The sequence below is a fragment of the Herpailurus yagouaroundi genome, unplaced genomic scaffold, assembly GCF_014898765.1.
Source record: "Herpailurus yagouaroundi ecotype Mexico unplaced genomic scaffold, PumYag 29, whole genome shotgun sequence".
In the NCBI taxonomy this organism is placed as follows: Eukaryota; Metazoa; Chordata; class Mammalia; order Carnivora; family Felidae; genus Herpailurus; species Herpailurus yagouaroundi.
In genome coordinates, this window is record NW_024412377.1 from 34,710,091 (window position 1) to 34,728,939 (window position 18,849).

Consider the following 18,849-nt stretch of genomic DNA (forward strand, 5'->3'; position numbering starts at 1 on the left):
AATAGATGAACTTTAAAAACAATAATACTTGAGTAATGTTACTACAGGCAACATATTACAATAATTATTTCCTAAAGTGATTCCTGAAACAATAATCTAGATCTAATATTAGTTACTATCTTTTATGAATATGATGATTTCTTACAAGTCTACTGGCACAGATTCCACCAGTAATCAAAACTCACTAAAGTACCTGGAAAATCAAACTTCACTCAGGTTCAACATAGAGGAAAATGAAGAAATCTTAGTGGCCACCATACGTCTTATTCAGGATCTCATTTATTCTGGCTCTTTCACTGTTTTCAGTATCTCAGGAAAATGTGGACACAAATGCCTTCAAATTAGGCACCCTACAATTTGATCTGTTTTTCATCCTGAAGTGGACTGCCTTAAATGTATACCTCCAGAAAATGTGACTGGATGTTAGTCTACTAGAGCTATTGGTAAAGCCAGATAAACAGAAGACACAATAAAAATATGTCACGGAATAAATGAAACTCTAATATTGTACTAGTGTATTATATAGAAGAGAGAAGTAAAATTATAACATATATATATATATAGATATATATGTATATCTATATATATATATTTAAAGAAGGGTGCATGCCTCCTGAGCAAGAGGATTCAGGAATTATAATAATTAATATATATTTTTTAATTTATAATGTCAGCTACCCTTAATTATCGTCTGAACCATTTCCTTCTCCCAGAGTGGCATACAGTTACTTCAGACGTCAATCTGAATTCCATGTTTTGCAGACATCATTTGTCTGGTCCCCGTTAAATACATAACAAATGAACAGATATGAGGTAAAGAGGATGTGATTATGACATAAAGCCAGAATGGCAAAGGAGAAGTTTTTCCAAATGGGCATATCCACAAGCCGTGGCGAATTCCATCTCGGATATGATGTGAGGTCCAGGATATAAATAACATCCAGGGGAGAAAGCACCATGAGTCTTTGAGCTTGAAAAGGTGCATAGTAAACTTCAAGGTCAGAGCCACGACAGGTATCACGGTAGAACAGTGAAGAAAAGGTCTTCGTGGAAGAGTCAAAGCGGCCTGCAGGGGAAAGTAGCTGGTATCATTTCCCTCTTGGCAAACAAAATTTTGTAGATGCTTCTTAATATTCTAAAATATTTTCCAGGAGTCTATTAGAAATGCAATGGAAACATTTTCTATGTCACCTGTGAATACACATATTCAATCTGGTATATGTAAAGCAAAGAAGATATAGGTGTGAGTAGGATATTTCTTTGCGTTAAAAATGGAATCAAGATCTCAAGAACCTGGCCATCAATTTTTTAAAGTTTTCTATTATTTGCTTAGAAAAGTCACAATATGAACATAATTTATATATCAAATGTACGGTTTGTGTAAATTTGGAGTTTTAGAGAATTATCTGGGGCCTCTAACAGCATTGAAAAAAAATCTCACAACCAAATAAAATATTCTTCTATCAATAAAGGCAAGAAAGACATATTTTGTTGTAACCGGTTTATATTGGCCTTGAATATTTTCAGAATGCACTTACAACAACATTTAGAAAGACTGTATTATTTTATTTTATTTTTTTAAGTTTATTTATTTTGAGAGAGAGAGAGAGAGAGAGACCATGAGTGCATGCGCTAGCTGGGGAAGGGCAGAGAGATCATGACCTGAGCTGAAATCAAGAGTCAGATGCTTCACTGCCTGAGCCACCCAGGCTCCTCTCAATTAGATAACTTCGAATGAAAAGGAAGCCGAGGATAGTGAAAATTGCCTAAATCTGAATCTCCCCACACATCCTCAAAAACACTACAGACAAGGACAAATAAAACTATACCAAATCCCACTCAGCATTAGACAGACGTCAGAGAGCACCTAAAACTTCAAATACTCTAAAGCATTAAGATAAACACCACATCAGCGTGCTCTCTTGCACACCTCCACCGCAAGCCAAGAAGGACGAGGAGACCTAAGATTGATCTAAAATTACTAGAAAGAGAAACACTGAAAAGGGCCCTCATAGATCAGAGCACCAGCTACAAAGCAAAAACTTCAAAGTGTGCATGATTCAAGGCATTACAAGGAAGGCACTGGTTCTGGGGGAGAAGATGATAAAGAGGAAGGGAGAGGAACCCTTTGGGGACGGTCAAGAGGAAAAGGAGTAGTGAAAAAAACAACTTAGGTACCTATAAAAAAAAAATTAGGAGGCATAACCTTCCCACCACACTAAAATACAAGACATCTGTTAAAAAAAACTGTACCTTGGGGGTGCCTGCGTGGCTCAGTCGGTTAAGCATCTGACTCTTGATTTCGGCTCGGGTCATGGTCTCCCAGTTCTGTGGCTTCGGACTCCACATTAGGCTCTGTGCTGACAGTGTGGAGCCTACTTGGGATTCTGTCTCCCTCTCTCTCTGCCCCTCCCCTGCTCGCTCTCTCTCTCTTTCTCTCTCAAAATAAATAAATAAACTTAAAAAAGAGAGAGAGACAGACACTATACCTTGCCACCCTGTGAAGTCACACGGCTGGGGGGTCTCTTAAACGCACTACTTAAACCAGGGTTCTCTACTCCCACCAACTGACTAAACATCAATCAAGGCATTTATGCTACATTCCCCTTCCTTCTCCCCTCTCTACATTTTTAGCTGTTTTATTTCTACTTTGCCGGCACATGTGACATTTCTGTATTGTTACTCAATTCTTGTCTCTACCTTTGTTTTTTGGTTCCATACCCACGCTGTATCGCGCTCCTTAACAGCGGGGTGGGACAAGGGGGCCTGTGGTAGTCCCGACTTGGAAGAAAGCAATAGCCTGAAGTTGACGTGATTAGCAGTTATGCTCTGGATATGTCTGACTCTTCCTGCATTCATTTGTGAAGTCTATTTATATTAATAGATGCTAAAGAAATTTCTGTTGCTTGGCTTACTTCTAAAACTTCAATCGAGACTTTTCCTTCATAGATAAATAATGAATAATGGGGGCGCCTGGGTGGCTCAGTTGATTAAGCGTCTGACTTTGGCTCAGGTCATGATCTCGTCGTCTGTGGGTTTGAGCCTCACATTGGGCTCCATGCTGACAGCTCAGAGCCTGGAGCCTGCTTCGGATTCTGTGTCTCCTTCTCTCTCTGCCCCTCCCCTGCTCACGCTCTCTTTCTCTCTCAAAAATAAATAAACATTAAAAAAAAAGAAAAATAATAAAGAATAAAAGGACATTATCATAAAATTACAGAAGTAAAAATAGATCACTTAAAAAAAGAAGTAACAACAGACATTTAAAAAATAGTATCATAATGGGGTGCCTGGGTGGCTCAGTGGGTTAAGCGTTGGACTTCGGCTCAGGTCATGATCTCACAGTTCATGAGTCTGAGCCCCATGTCGGGCTCTGTGCTGACAGCCAGGAGCCTGGGGCCTGCCTCAGATTCTGTGTCTCACTCTCTCTCTCTCTGCCTCTCCCCTGCTTGCACTCTGTCACTCTGTTTCTAAAAAAAATCAATAAATGGTAAAAAAAATTTTTTAAATAGTATCATAAGTACTTAGTTTTGGTACTTATTACTGATGATCACAAACAGTTTTATGGTTAAAAACGTTCATATTTCATTTTTAAAAAAGGATCAGTACCAGCACTATGCTATACTTTCTATGCACTACCTCCTTTAATCCTTACAACAACTGGATGAGTTAGAGATGGTCTTACAGAGTGGGGAGCCGAGGCTTACAGAGAACAAGTAGCTTCCCCACGTTGTACAAACACTGAGTCTGTCTGACTCTTTGGCTCATATTCTCAACACTACCGCTTCTAAGTGAGTCAAAGAATAAATATAGTAGGTAGCCTAAACATTTTTAAAAATTACGATAGTTAAATTCTAGGTGAACGCACTTATGAACCACACTTTCTGTGGTTTAGCTTACCCAAATCTCTACTAACATTTATTGTGAACTATTTACCACGGTGCATCCTGTAACATGCTTTCTTAACACTCAAGACAACCCAACGAGATCAGTAAAGACAGAATCCACATTTTACAGATGAGGGCACTGAGGCTTAAAGAAGGAAGGGGCTCTGCTAACACCACCACATACCGGGATTCAAACTCAGGTCTTCTGATGCCAATCTCAAACGCAGTGTTATTCTGCCTCCATTTATAGCCAAAAAGTTACACTGTGTCTTTAATCAGGAATTAGTGATTCCTAACTGATTAAGCGTTTTCATAAGTGAGACAATCTCTGAGAAGTACCTGGTGTGTGACACATAAAGGAAAAAGTGATCATTTCTCATTCATTCAACAAATATCTACCAAACACCTACTAGGTGAGCCAGGCTGCGTTCCAGGCAGTGGTGAGCAAGAAAAGTCCTTGCTCTGTGGGTCTGTATTTCTTTCCTGAAATATTTACAGGTCATAAACATGTAAAAGGTAGGCAAATCTGATGACACTTAGAAAATATTATCTGAACAGGGGTGCCTGGGTGCCTCTTGATTTTGGCTTAGGTCATGACCCCAGGGTCATGGGATCAAGCCCTGGGTGGGTTCCATGGTGAGCGTGGAGCCTGCTTGAGATTCTCACTCACTCATTCTCTCTCTCTCTTTCTCTCTCTCCTTCTCCTCTGACCCTCTCTCCCGCTCGTGTGCACGCTCTCTCTCTCTAAAACGAAAAAAAAAAAAGCAAAAACAAAATATTGTCTGAACTGTCATTTTAAGCATAGCTCATTTGCAAAGCTAGCAGGTCACTGTATAGCTAAACATCTGAAGCCTCAATGAAATTCCTCAAATTTCGCCACCAGCGACAGTGTCCTAAGGAGTCCCTTGAAATGCACACCTTTGGTTCCAAGAGGGGCTGGGGAATGAATCTACTGAAGTCATTCCCCAGGACTCGGAATCATCTTAAAGCTGCTTCACGGTTACAGAGCACGTAGGAGCTGCATACTAACTGTAAAACATGAAGCGTAAGGGGGAAAATCCTAACTGTGGCCCTGAAGAAAGAACACAGAAAAAAGAACCAGGTTAGCTCTGAGAATGACCCCCATTATTTTAAACCAGTGGGCTGATGCTTCCTTCAAGACTTGGCTAAGCACCGTCCTCGGTAAAGCCAGCACAGAACTCTCTAGGTACATTTAGTGAGTCCTTGCTCTGTATGCATCCTTGGCACTTTGTGAGGCCAAGTAACTTGATTAGCAACATGTCTGTATTCATCTTCAGGAAAGTACTGAGTGCTCAAAAAAATGGGATTGAATGAGCTTTCTTACTTTAAAATTTTTTTTTTTAACGTTTATTTATTTTTGAGACAGAGAGAGACAGAGCATGAACGGGGGAGGGGCAGAGAGAGAGGGAGACACAGAACTGGAAGCAGGCTCCAGGCTCTGAGCCGTCAGCCCAGAGCCCGACGCAGGGCTCGAACTCACAGACTGTGAGATCGTGACCTGAGCTGAAGTCGGATGCTTAACCGACTGAGCCACCCAGGCGCCCCTGAGCTTTCTTACTTTAAAATAAAGATAACCCCTACCTCTAAAATGATGCTGTGAAGGTCAATATAATGGTGTTAAAGACCAGAAAAATTAAACATGGATGCCTCTTACCTTTAAAGATAAAGATCCAGCTAGAAAAAAGTGGTCTACATCAATAACAGAGGCTAAAAATCCAGCTAAAATGATTTCTCCAAAGTCAGTTGTCTTCTTGACTCCAATGACAATTGCCCACAACCACATGCCAATCACGCAATGTACTGCATTATCTGAGAGGGCTCGAAGCCAGTCATTTTGCTGAATGATTGAAAACTGAAGAAGTCTGTCAGCTACTAGGCAAAATATTCCCAGACCGAGGCTGGAAAAAAGAGATTCAGTGCTACAAGACTGGAGTAAAGCATGGGTCTTCTCAGCCTCAGATGCCATCACAAATAATACGTCAGTATACAGCAAAAGCCATCAGGAGACAAACAGCTTATTCTTGTTTACATTCCCCAGTCACCCTAAAACAGAAAGCAAAGAAAAATATTAATGCCACATAGCATTTAAACAAAACAAAATCAGCAATGATTTCACAAATACAAAATCAAATTGTAGAAAAAAAATTATTTTAAATGTTTTGTTTATTTTTAAGAGACAGGATGTGAGAGGGGGAGGGGCAGAGAGAGAGGGAGACACAGAATCCGAAGCAGGCTCCAGGCTCTGAGCCGTCAGCACGGAGCCCAATGTGGGGCTCGAACCCATGAACCGTGAGATCATAACATGAGTTGAAGTCAGATGCTTAACTGACTACGCCACCCAGGCACCCCTGGTATTTCTTTTTTTTTTTTTTTTTAAACCATTGTCAGTAACTTCATTTTATTTTTCCCAGCTTTATTGAGATATAACTGATATATAACACTGTATAAGGTTAAGGTGTATAATGTGATGATTTCATATACGCATATATTGTGAAATGATTACCACAGTGTGGTTAACATCTCCGTCACCTTGCATAGTTACCTTTTTGTGCGTGTGGCGAGAACATTTAAGACTACTCTGTTAGTAATTTTCAAGTGTAAGAAAATCGTATTTCTTACATGTTATGTACAATATGCCATGTAGCACAAAGAGAATAGGAACACCAGTTTACACGTTAGTATGTATCAAGGGGAATTTAAGAAAGCCCACCAACTGTAATCTATTACTTTGAGGTCATCCATCAGTTCTCTCTCTCAGCCATGTGTGCTACATGGCAGTGGGCATCCGTGTCTGTGTACCCAGCATCTATTTTCCATACTTCTGAAAGAGCATCTCCTTTTAGGAAAAGCGCTCATCGCAAGACCCACTCTGGAGCTGACCAGTTAGAATTCCCTGTCTCTCTTAGTAGTAGTCATTAATTAGTAAGTAGTAATTAGTCATCATTTTCCAGTAGTGATTGGACTAGTGGTGAATACTCTAGTGGTTAAGGTGACCCAGGCTGGGCCAATCAGACTCCTTTCTAGAATTTTCCTAAGTGGAGCTGGTAGGGGAAAGTTACTCTTCTTCTTACAGACCATGGGCTTCACTACATGGAGCACCCTAAAAACAAAGAACCATAAGGACATCAAGTCCACAGGTCCAGTCTTTTAAGTTTCTCAGAGCTGGCCTCCTTCCTGCAGCTTACCTTTTACTTCTAGGAGCTACCCTAGCATTCTTCCAATAAATCCCTTTTTCCTTTCTGTTGCCTCTCACCGAAGAACTTTAATTGATATAAAAAGGCAATCATAATTCTGTGCTTAGTGCTTACCTGGCATAGGATACTGAAATCATTTATACAGTGAAAGTTATCAACATTATGTGATACCTGCAGTTTTTGTTTTATATTGTTCTGTTTTAATTCTGAGGCTAAAGAATAACTAAATGACGTATTAAGAACGATTCAACTTCCATTCTGTCATAAAAACTATACATAGCTCGTAATATATATTCCGGAATTTATAAGGAAACATTCCTTGAATCAGAAAACAACTTGGAAAAAGATGAACTAAGTTGAAGGCCTTACACCATCTGATTTCAAGTTTTTATAAAACCGCAGTAATTAAGACAGTGTGGTACCGATATAAAGATAGACAAATAGATTGATGAAACGGAATAGAAAGTGGGATCAGAAATAGATCCACCCATATACGGTCAATTGATTTTTAACAAACATGCAAAAGCAAGTAAACGGAGAAAAGACGATCCTTTCACCAAACACTGCTGGAACAACAGGATATCCATACGTAAAAATAATAAACCTCGGTCCATACTTTACTCCATATACAAAAATTAAGTCAAAATGGATTACAGACCTAAAAGTAAGATATAAAACTGTAAAACTCCTGGAAGAAAGCATAGAATATTTTTGTGTCCTTGGACTATGTAAAGAGTTCTTAGAAGCAACATCAAAAGGCCAATCTGTTTTTTAAAAATTGATACACTGAACTTTGTCAAAATTAAGAAGCTCTGCTCTTTGAAAAACATTAAGAGAATGAAACAACAAGCCACAGATTTGGGATAAAATATTTGCGTATCTCGTATTTGATAAAGGATTTCTACCCAGAACAAAGAATTCTCAAAACACAGTAACAGAAAAATAAACGAATACAAAAATGGGCTAAAGATTTGAAAAGGTCCATTACAAAGATAATATATAGTGGTCAACAAGCACATGAAATATGCTCAATGTCATCAATTATTAGGGAAATGCAAATTAAAGCCACAATGAGATACCAGATATACCAATTAGAATGGCTAAAATTAAAGACTTATCATCCCAAATGTTGAAGAGATGTGGAGCAACCAGAACCCTCACACACGGCTGGTGGAAATATAAAATGGTAACCACTTGTCAGTTTCTCCAAAGTTAAACATACTTCGATCATAGTCATTCTCCTCCCACGTATTTACCGGAGAGAAATGCAAGCATACAGACATACAAAGACTTGTACATGAATGTTCACAGCAGCTTTATCTACATTAGCTCCAAACTGGAAACAGCCCAACTGGCTAAACAAAACACGGAATAAAAAGAAATAAAAAAGTAATACATACGAAAACATTGATGAACCTCAAATACTTAGTGAAATAAACCAAACCAAAAAGAAAAGAAAAATGGAGTAATAGTCAAAACCCATGTAACTAGACAACACAAAGAATGAGCCTTGGGGCGCCTGGGTGGCTCAGTCGGTTGAGCGTCCGACTTCAGCTCAGGTCATGATCTCGCTGTCCGTGAGTTTGAGCCCCGCGTTGGGCTCTGTGCTGACAGCTCAGAGCCTGGAGCCTGCTTCGGATTCTGTGTCTCCCTCTCTCTCTGACCCTCCCCCATTCATGCTCTGTCTCTCTCTGTCTCAAAAATAAATAAACATTAAAAAAAATTAAAAAAAAAACAACAAACAAAAAACAAAGAATGAGCCTTAATGTCAACTATGGACTTCAATCAATGCACCAATGTTGGTTTATTAATTGTAACAAGTGTGCCACACTAACACAAAATGTTAATAATAGGGAGAAATATGTATGGAGGGAGAGGTAACACATGGAACACTCTGTACTATCTGCTCAATTTTTCTGTAAACCTAAGACTGCTATCAAAAGTAAAGTCTTAATTTTTAAAAATGACATAAATAAAGGAAATATGGGAAATTTTATAATTGTTCAATATCGGTAATGGATACCCTGTAGTTCATTATTCTATCCTCCACTTTTCTATATATTTAAAATTTTCATTTAGAGGGGCGCCTGGGTGGCGCAGTCGGTTAAGCGTCCGACTTCAGCCAGGTCACGATCTCACGGTCTGTGAGTTCGAGCCCCGCGTCGGGCTCTGGGCTGATGGCTCAGAGCCTGGAGCCTGTTTCCGATTCTGTGTCTCCCTCTGTCTCTGCCCCTCCCCCGCTCATGCTCTGTCTCTCTCTGTCCCAAAAATAAATAAACGTTGAAAAAAAATTTTTTTTAATTTTCATTTAGAAATTTTTTAAAGAATACATAATGATTCCATTTATGTAAAATCCTAGAAAATGCAAATCAACTTAAGTGACAGAAAGCAGATCAGTGGTTGCCTGGGGAAGGGAGGGACTTAGAAGGATTAAAAAGGAACATGAGGAAACTTTGGGGGAAGAGTTATGTTCACTATCTTGATTATGGCAATAGTTTCATGGTTCATAGTTTCATGTATACATGAAAATGAATCAAGGTCAAGAATGCCAGCTTCTCCTGCAGATCACCCACAGCATCAAAACTGGAGTTGGTGAGAAGCCAATGCAGATTCCACTCTGTCCTTGCTCTCCTCCACATTGTTTCCCTTTTTGACTGTCTGCCTGGCTGATCTGCAGCAGCTTCAGGCTCAACAAAAGACTCAGAGGCAAGCGTCTGCCCAGAATGCTCTCCCAGCCCCCACAATTACAGAAGGTCTAACCCCTGTCATAAATCCCACATTTAGCAGGCAAGTAGTTCTTCTTCTTTGATGGAACTTAACGAATACAAGATCCAGACCATTTTGTTGAGTAAGAAGACAACATTGATGGTGTTATTCCCTTCCAATGGAATCTATAAATTTAATATACTCCTAATTACAATCAAAAGGGATTTTCTTTTAGGAACTTCATGAAATGTTTCTAAATTTCATTTAGAAGAGCAAATACCGGGTGCCTAGGTGGCTTACTTGTTAAGCATCTGACTTCGACTCAGGTCATGATTTCACAGTTCATGAATTCGAATCCCACTTTGGGTGAGTTTGTGCCCCGCTTCGGGTGAGCTCGAGCCCTGCTTTGTGTGAACACGAGCTCTGCTTCAGGTAAAATAAAGGAGTAAACTTGAAAAAGCAGAGTATCATAAGTACTAAAAGGTGAATACAAAGTCCAGAAACCGATTAAGTGTGTGTATGGGGGAGTGGGGAATGTGTGTATAATTCTAAACTGATAGAGGAACACTTATTATTTAACTCAGATCCTGTATCAGTTAGGGTTCCTAAGTGCATGGAAAAGAAAAGAAATGCAAAACACAAAACTTATTAAAAGGATATTGGAAATCACAGACTTGCCAGGTTTTAAGAACAAGGCCTCAAATCTATGCCTCAAGTACCTCAGTGAAAATGACACCAGACAACTGGTCTGGTGACGATCTCCCTACCACTGACCCCAGCTTACACTGCCCAGCCCCTGTCACCAGATGTTACCACTGGCATTGGTGTCAAAGCTGCACTGTCTGCTGCGGCCATGAAAGATTCTTGGCAGTATTTGGTTGTTTTTTTTTTTTTTTTTAATCTCAATACAAAATTTGGAGTAGGGCAGGGTATGTGTCTGATTGGCTGGCTCTACATTACATGACCAGACCTTTGCTGCAAGGGAGGTTGGAAAAGACAGTACTTAGCCTTTTCAGCATGTATTGCAGAAAGAGTGCTCTTTGTTTCTTCCAGTTGCATTAGAAGAGCAATCTGACAAATACACTATCTGGACAGGAAGTGAGCAGTCCACACTGGTTGTCAGTCTGTTAAGTGCTAAGTAGACCGGAGAGAGTCAATCATCAGACGAAACCTGAGACTGGGTCATCTGCTTTCAATCTGTGCAATGCACAGTTCTACACAGTAAAGCTGTTAAATCAACTCTAGGTTTTAAAGCTGTTAAATCAAACAACATTCAAATGGATTACAGTTTTGCAATATAATAGACCATTTCCCTGGTTAAATTAAGAAAGGGAATGTTTCATTGACTAGCTGCTTGGAAAATTTCTATGATTAGATAGCTTTTGTAATCAGTTTGATTATCAAGTTTGGGATATTGACATGAATTTGTAAACAGACTTCTACATAGCTCAGCCAGGTAGACTTTTAGAGGGGAGCTCAAAATTATTTTAAAAATATTGATAGACATGACTACATAAGAATGTAAAACTTGTGCATGGCAAAGTTAAAGACAAATGGAGGAAATTTAGAACCTTTATGATGGAGAAAGATTTAAAGTTTTACTTTATTAAGGGCACTTAAAATTAAGAAGGAAAAACAATACCCCAGTAATACAGTGGGCAATGTCTATGGAAAGGCAATTTTGAAAAGGAAGAAATACAAATATCAAAAATTACTAGAAGATTTCAACTTTATTAGTAATCAATTGAATTTAAATTAAACAATAAGGGGTGCCTGGGTGGCTCAGTTGGTTAAGCGTCCAACTTTGGCTCACATCATGATCTCGCTGTACATGAGTTCGAGCCCTGCATCAGGCTTGCTGCTGTCAGTGGGGAGCCTGCTTCAGATCCTCTGTCTCCCTCTCTCTCTGCCCCATCCCTGCTCATGCGCTCTCTCTCTCTCAAAAATAAATAAGCATTAATAATTTAATTAAAACAATGAGATTTCAATGTAAGATTGACAAAAAAATTGCTAATACTTTCTGTTAGTAGTGGTAGAGAAATGATCACTCATACTGAGTATTAGCAGGAGTGTAAGTTGGTATAATTTTTAGGGGACAATTTGACAATAAATGTATCAAAAACCATTTAAAAATGAACAAATATTTTTGACTCAGCATTTCCAACTCTACAAATTTATCCACAGAAAATAAGTAGATTTAAATACAAAGAGGTATATATGGATATTCAGTATGGCATTGTTTATAATAAGGAAAAATTAGAAATTAAAGGTCCTAAATACAAGACTAGTGAAATTAATTTCAAACAATTAAGCAGCCCTTAAAAAACTTATTCCTATTTTTACTGACATGAAAAGATGTTCAAAATATTAACATTTAAAAGGCAGCCTGGGGGCGCCTGGGTGGCGCAGTCGGTTAAGTGTCCGACTTCAGCCAGGTCACGATCTCGCGGTCTGGGAGTTCGAGCCCCGCGTCAGGCTCTGGGCTGATGGCTCAGAGCCTGGAGCCTGTTTCCGATTCTGTGTCTCCCTCTCTCTCTGCCCCTCCCCCGTTCATGCTCTGTCTCTCTCTGTCCCAAAAATAAATAAACGTTGAAAAAAAAAATTAAAAAAAAAAAAAAGGCAGCCTGTAAGATAATACGTAAAATATTACTTTTTATTAAAAATATGTACTTATACTATACATTTAAAAATAGAGAAGACTGTTCATTTGGCTCCTATCTCACTCATGGGCTTACATATGATCATTACTTTTTTCCCCTTGTTTGATTCCCTAAACATTTTCAATGCCTTAATATTATGACCACAAAACCATTAAAGCTACTCTGAAAAGTTAGTCAGAAGTCATTAAACAACTCAGACCATGATGCTTGTCAGCCTCTTCAAACTATAATTTTTAAAAAGTAGAAGTATATTTATAACATCATAAATATGTATTAATAAAAATATGAGAATATAGAACATTAGTAAACATTAATAGAGGTGCCTGGGTGGCTCAGGTTAAGCACCCAACTCTTGATTTTGGCTCAGGTCATGATCTCACGGTTTGTGAGTTCAAGGCCTGCATCGGGCTCTGCACTCACGGTGCGGAGCCTGCTTGGGATTCATTCTCTCCCCTCTCTCTCTACCCCTACCCCACCTGCTCTCTCTTTCAAAAATAAACAAAAAAAATTAAAATTAAAATAAACCTTAATAAAATTTTATACAATTCTTATAAGCCAAATTTATACTATAAAAATTATTTGTTCCTATTTATGTATTAGTTGACACATGCAAAGACTACAAAAGATTTCTCTATCTCCAGGTGAAATAAACTTATAGAGATTCCTTTAATTCTTTCATATTGTGAAGAAGACTTGCTTTGCACAGACCAACTGTGCAAATGATAATGGAGTCTACGACAATCCTCAAATTCTTGTCATTTGCAATAATGAAATCTGTTCTGAAAAGCACTAAGATTGGGTTTGAGTCTACAGATTCTTCCAGGATGAGGAAATAATGATATCAAAGTAGTTTCAAGCAAGAGATATGACCAAAATGTAAGAATGCAAAAGATACCTCCAAGGTCATGAATCCTTTAATTAAACCCTTTAATTTACAGTCCCATAAATGAATCATTTGTTTCTACTTTACAAATAAACTCTTGACACTTGCATGGATAAAGAAGTCAACATATTTAAAGGTTCAGTGCACATAATTTTAAAGTTTATAAAATATCCCTTTGAACCAAAACTAGATGCCAGTATCCACTTAGCCAGATGGGAATCGGGACACACAAATTTGAATTAATGACCAAGTCAGAGAGGTGCTGCACTGGCAGCAATATTCCCCTCCTTCAGTAAGCAGTGGCCTGCAAATTAGCCCGAAGGAGAAAGAAGGCCACTCAGGCAGATGAGTGTGAGAGGGAAGGCTGTGCACACTCACACAAAAGCCTAACAGAAAAGCTCTGCTGCCACTGAAACTATGCTTATTCAGGAAAACCTTGGTTTGCGAGCATAACTCATTCCGGAAACATGCTTGTAATCCAAAGCACTTGTATGTCAAAGCCGAAGAAATACTGGAAACTCAGATGACTTGTTCCACATCCCAAAAATATTCACATAAAAATCATTACAATACTGTAACAGAACACACAACAATAAAGAAAATACAAAATATAAAGACAAATAAATTAACCTGCACTTACCTTTGAAAACCTTCGTGGCTGGTGTGAGGGAGACAAGAGAGAGGGTTATTGTGTAGGATGACTTTCACTATCACTAATGAAATCACTGCTATCTACTGGCTCAATGGAATCCTTTTCTGCATGGGGGCCATTGTATACACTTGCATGGATGTCAACTATACTACATAATTAATAAACTCTTGTCATATACTGTATTTAATGTAACTGGCAATGCAGCAGAGGAGAGGGTCTCTATCTGCAGGCAACCTGACCTAGAATGAAGCAAAGCATTCCTAAGCTTACTCATGCATGGAAAAGCAAAGGACTGTTGAAGTGACAAAAAATACACTATCGCCAGTTTTGGGTACCTTCCAATGTTCTGAAAAATCACTGATTTCTGCCAAACACAGCATGAGGCCCAGCATCTGAGCAAGGGAGACGATCACCCACCATCCCGCAGAGAGAGAGAGAGAGAGAGAGAGAGAGAGAGAGAGAAAAGAATGATTGGCTCATTTGTGATCATGTGACATTAGGCATCATGTACTACTCAGTCGCAGAACAAGTTACTCACACCACAAGGTTTTACTGTATATGCATTTATTACAAATTTATTTTCAAATCTTATCTCAGAAAGGAGACAAAAAAAAGGTCATTATCCACTTAATTGCAAATTGCATTACATCCAAACTCTTTTACTCTTTTTTTAAGATTTTACTTTTAAGTGATCTCTACACCCAACATGGAGCTCGAACTCACAACCCTAAGACCAAGAGTCACACAGTCCACTAACTGAGCCAGCCAGGTACCCCCATCTTCTTTTACTCTTGAAACAATTTTTAACATCCCAAAATATATTTAAATGTTACTAACCTTGTGTTTTACATAAGTTCAGATTCTAAAAAGACAGGGTAGCTAATGAAGTGTTAAGAGCAAAGTGAAACATCAAAAGATCACTTCAAGTATTTAAATGATGATTCAAATTTAAAGTGACCCGAAAAAAGAAGACCTTATTGTTTATAACTATATCATTGTTTGAATAGGAACACATATACAAAATGGGGCAGCATGAAATACATTTTATAAATGGAAAGTATAAAACAGTTTGCTTGATGAGAGAACAACAAAAGACTAATGAGGGAAGTAAATCCCTTATCCCGTCAAGTTTTTTAGATGCCTGCAGGCCTGCAAACTTCTGGACTGCAAGTACATGGGCCCCTGAGCCAGAATCACCCAGCTAAGCCTTTTCCGAGACCACAGACACAGTGAGATAATACTTGTTAAATGTTTTAAGCCTCTAAGTTTCGGGGTAATTTGTTATACAGTAATAGGTATCTAACACAATACTGTTTCATTCATTCATTCATTCAGAGAGGGCACAAGTGAGCAAAGGGCAGAGAGAGAGAGAAAGAGAGAGAGAGAGAATCCCACAAGGGGCAGAGGCAGGGGGGAAAGAGAGAAAGAGAAGCGGGGCTGGTGTTCACCTGAAGCAGGGCTTAGCTCACCCGAAGTGGGGCAGGAGCTCACCTGGAAGCAGGGCTTGAGCTCATCTGATGTGGGATTCGAACTCCTGAACCCTGAGATCATGACCTGAGCCCAAGTCAGATGCTTAATGACTGAGCCACCCAAGGACCTGTTTCCTTTTTTTAAAAAAGATATAATATGGGAGTGCCTGGGTGGCTCAGTCGGTTGAGTGTCCAACTTTGGCTCAGGTCATGATCTCATGATTCATGAATTCAATACCTGCGTCAGGCTCTGTGCTGACAGCTCAGAGCCTGAAGCCTGCTTCAGCTTTTGTGTCTCCCTCTCTCTCTGCCCCTCCCCCACTCATGCTCTGGCTCTCTCGTGCGCTCTCTCTCAAAAATAAACATTAAAAAAAGTTAAAAGAGTATAATTATGGTCCTAGAAATACAATTCTGACATCTATTCCACTCCAATTATTAGTGCAGATATTTAACATCTCTGGCTTAGATTCTGAGTATGAGAAATAATTTTTTTCTTTTGGAAAAACAAATTTAATGAATGTAGTCCTTTTATTTATTGTCTCTGACTAGGACACCCAAGTGTATCCATTTTTCGTCATACCTTTTTCTACTTCCTACCCCTTCCCTATAAGTAGAATGGACCTCAAAAACTGTAAAATAACGATTTATTCTACATAGTCACTTTTGTTAGGCAGTTCTGTTAAGACTAGTAACTATAATTTTCTCTTAAACCTGTCATGCATAAAACCTAATGTGCACAAGGTATTCGACAAATATGTCAGTATACTAATACAAGGTATAAGCAGGGAAGCAACCCTCAGCCTATGAACTAAACATATTATTTAGGATGACTTCTCATCTCCTAACAACCAGTTACCCAGATGATAAATTTCTCCTTATGACTTGTAGCCACTTTCTACAATGGTAAAACTGCCACACCCCATCCCATTACAGTAAAATGTCATCAACTATGGGGCCTTTAAAGTATACATACATAGTAGTAGGGCGCCTGGGTGGCTCAGTCGGTTAAGCGTCCCACTTGGGCTCAGGTCATGATCTCACCGCTTGTGAGTTCGAGCCCCGCGTCGGGCTCTGTGCTGACAACTCAGAGCCTGGAGCCTGCTTTGGATTTTGTGTCTCCCTCTCTCTCTGCCCCTCCTCTGCTCATGTTGTCTGTCTCTCAAAAATAAACTTTAAAAACATTTTTTTAAAAAGTATACATAGTAGTAATCTTTCCTTAACTCACATAGTCACTTTAATTATACACTATGATGCATTAATAATCTTAGACAAATATTTCTGCCAAAACAAAGAGCTAACAAATTCCCCATGTAAATGTCACCTACTTCCCTCTCTCATCACACAAATATTTATAAAAACCTGAGGTAAATGTAGTCCCAAATTCAACAACTACCTTTAGTATTGTTTTACAAAGAAGTCTTTTTCACTGTTGGTGCTGCAAAAGTTCATATATTTTTTTTTTAATTTTAATTTCTTTAAGTCATCTCTACACCCAAGGTGGGGCTCCAACTCAAACCAGAGATCAAGTAGCAGGCTCCGCCCAGTGTGCCAGCCAGACGCCCCAAATACATATATATTTTTAATGCTACAATACCTAGAGCAGATGCCCAATCTAATGCAGCTAATTTGCAAAGGAAGGAAACACAAATCCTCACTTTCACAGAAACTTTTTATAGCCTGAACATAAAATGTTTAATTCCTACACTATTTGTAACAAAACATACAATTCTGAATCTCAGTATATTTCAAATCTCGGCAAATTCCCAAAGCGTTCTTTCCTAAGGCTGGTGTGATGCAATAATCTTAAAATGCCGATTAAGAAAATGGGGCAGGAAGGCCTGGCGTCAACGTTACCAAACATTCCATGTGCAGGGAAGAGACCGTGTCACACTTTTAACAGTCACGCCTCCAGGGATCCGGAGCGGGCAGGACTGTCGTGCCTGGTAAAGGGGGCAATGGGCAACCCCGGCAAGACCCCCGCCACGCCGCCCTGGGCCAGGGAAACGCCGGGGCACAAAGCCTAGGGGAGGACCCGGTGCTTAGGGAATCTCGAAGGCGCGACGAAGCCTGAGGGAGACGCCGGGGCTTCGCGCAGATCCCGGGACCATCAGACAGTGACGGCCCACGGGTTCAGCACACCCCGCTTGCTCTCGCGTCCCGCGCCCTCGCCGCCCCTGCACGCCCACCCCTTCCAGACTCTGGAGCTTCGGCCTCCCACCTCAGGACGCAGTTTCGCGGCGTCCATTCCGTCCCCTTCCCGCCCAGTCCCTCGCGGAGCTCAGCCGCACCCACCCTCAGCTCTCAGGTTGAAGTCCTTCGCAGCACAAACGGCGGCCCCGCCTCTCTTCCCTCCCCTAGGCCGGCACCATAGAGACGCCGGACGCCGGCCAGAGCGGCCCCAGCACCCGCCAAACGTCCGCCGAGAGGACGCCGGGATACTGGCTCCATGCATAACGGACCGGAACGGATAGCTCTGGGGTCCGCTGGTGGAGGTGGTGCGTTCCTGCAGTTTTCTCCCGCCGTACCACATAAGGAGACCTTTGGGATAGTGGGGGGATAAGTACAAAGTGCCTTGTTGGTTTCCTCTGTCAAACCTGAGCATTCGTTCTTGGCTGTGCCGGCGCCGTGCCCCAGACTTAGCCGATATACCCATAATGCACCCTCCCTGGCGGCCAGAAAGCTAAGAAAGCAGAAGTGGCCTCACCGAATGTCGGAGGCACAGACCATACGCTTAGACGCTTGAGCTAGGAGCCACAGGCCGTCTTGGGTCCCGAAGAGGTAGAGAAATGTCTTTCAAGTTGGGCGTCGGAGAGTTTTTCAGGAGACGGTGACACCACGCGGCTTTGCGGGTCGGCCGCTCCTCCATAGCGCTCCAACGCCCCCTTGGGGAATTCTTGATAATTATACTTCGCCACTTTGTGGGCGGACGGTGGGTGCTACAGTTTATTGTAGCAGCAGTGGCAGGCCTGGCTTAATCGTGACTGCTAAACGCACAGGAGTTGAAAAAACTGCGTAAAATGTAGCTTGACCCTAATTAACCAAACTCACAAGATGCAGCTTTTTAATGGGACTGTGGTCAGGTCCCAGCCTGTCTTTTGCCTGAGTGAGCACCGAGGAGATGTCTAGCTTGGCACTGGCTCTAGGAAGCACTGGCCCAAAAGAATAGGCTCAAAGAGGGGCATTGCTTTCTTCTTCCTACCTACAGTTTCTCAGAACAAGTGTCAGATGGAAAGCAAGGGTAGTAGTGGGATTATATTAATCATAGAGTTGAAAGAGAATTCTGTAGTAGAAAGTGAGATCTTCAATATCAAGCAAACTCCTAGGCCTCTCACAAAACCCTGAAGTGTGACTCAGTTTCTCGGTGATAGAACTTTTCATTG

General features: G+C 40.4%; 1 protein-coding gene across 3 annotated transcripts; it reads right to left on the minus strand.

Annotated features, from left to right (window-relative positions):
• Positions 1-634: 634 nt before the first annotated feature.
• On the minus strand, positions 635-18,847 carry TMEM267 (transmembrane protein 267). 3 transcript variants are annotated; one of them, XM_040496562.1, is made up of 3 exons: positions 18,174-18,847; positions 5,560-5,948; positions 635-1,066 (listed from the first exon to the last, which is right to left on the minus strand). In XM_040496562.1, the coding sequence occupies exons 2-3, from the start codon at positions 5,869-5,871 to the stop codon at positions 731-733; spliced, it is 648 nt and encodes a 215-aa protein (XP_040352496.1). In that variant the 5' UTR covers positions 5,872-5,948; positions 18,174-18,847; the 3' UTR covers positions 635-730. The 3 variants fall into 3 exon arrangements, with proteins under 3 accessions (XP_040352496.1, XP_040352504.1, XP_040352512.1); XM_040496570.1 differs by lacking the exon at positions 18,174-18,847 and adding an exon at positions 17,762-18,161; XM_040496578.1 differs by lacking the exon at positions 18,174-18,847 and adding an exon at positions 17,688-17,754.
• Positions 18,848-18,849: the final 2 nt, after the last annotated feature.

Excerpts from the sequence above, each read along its gene's own strand:
- TMEM267 (XM_040496562.1), bottom strand. The coding sequence starts at position 5,871 with ATGGCATCTGAGGCTGAGAAGACCCATGCTTTACTCCAGTCTTGTAGC. Across the intron at positions 1,067-5,559 it reads CTGGATCTTTATCTTTAAAG|GCCGCTTTGACTCTTCCACG; the intron begins GTAAGAGGCATC and ends TTTCCCCTGCAG.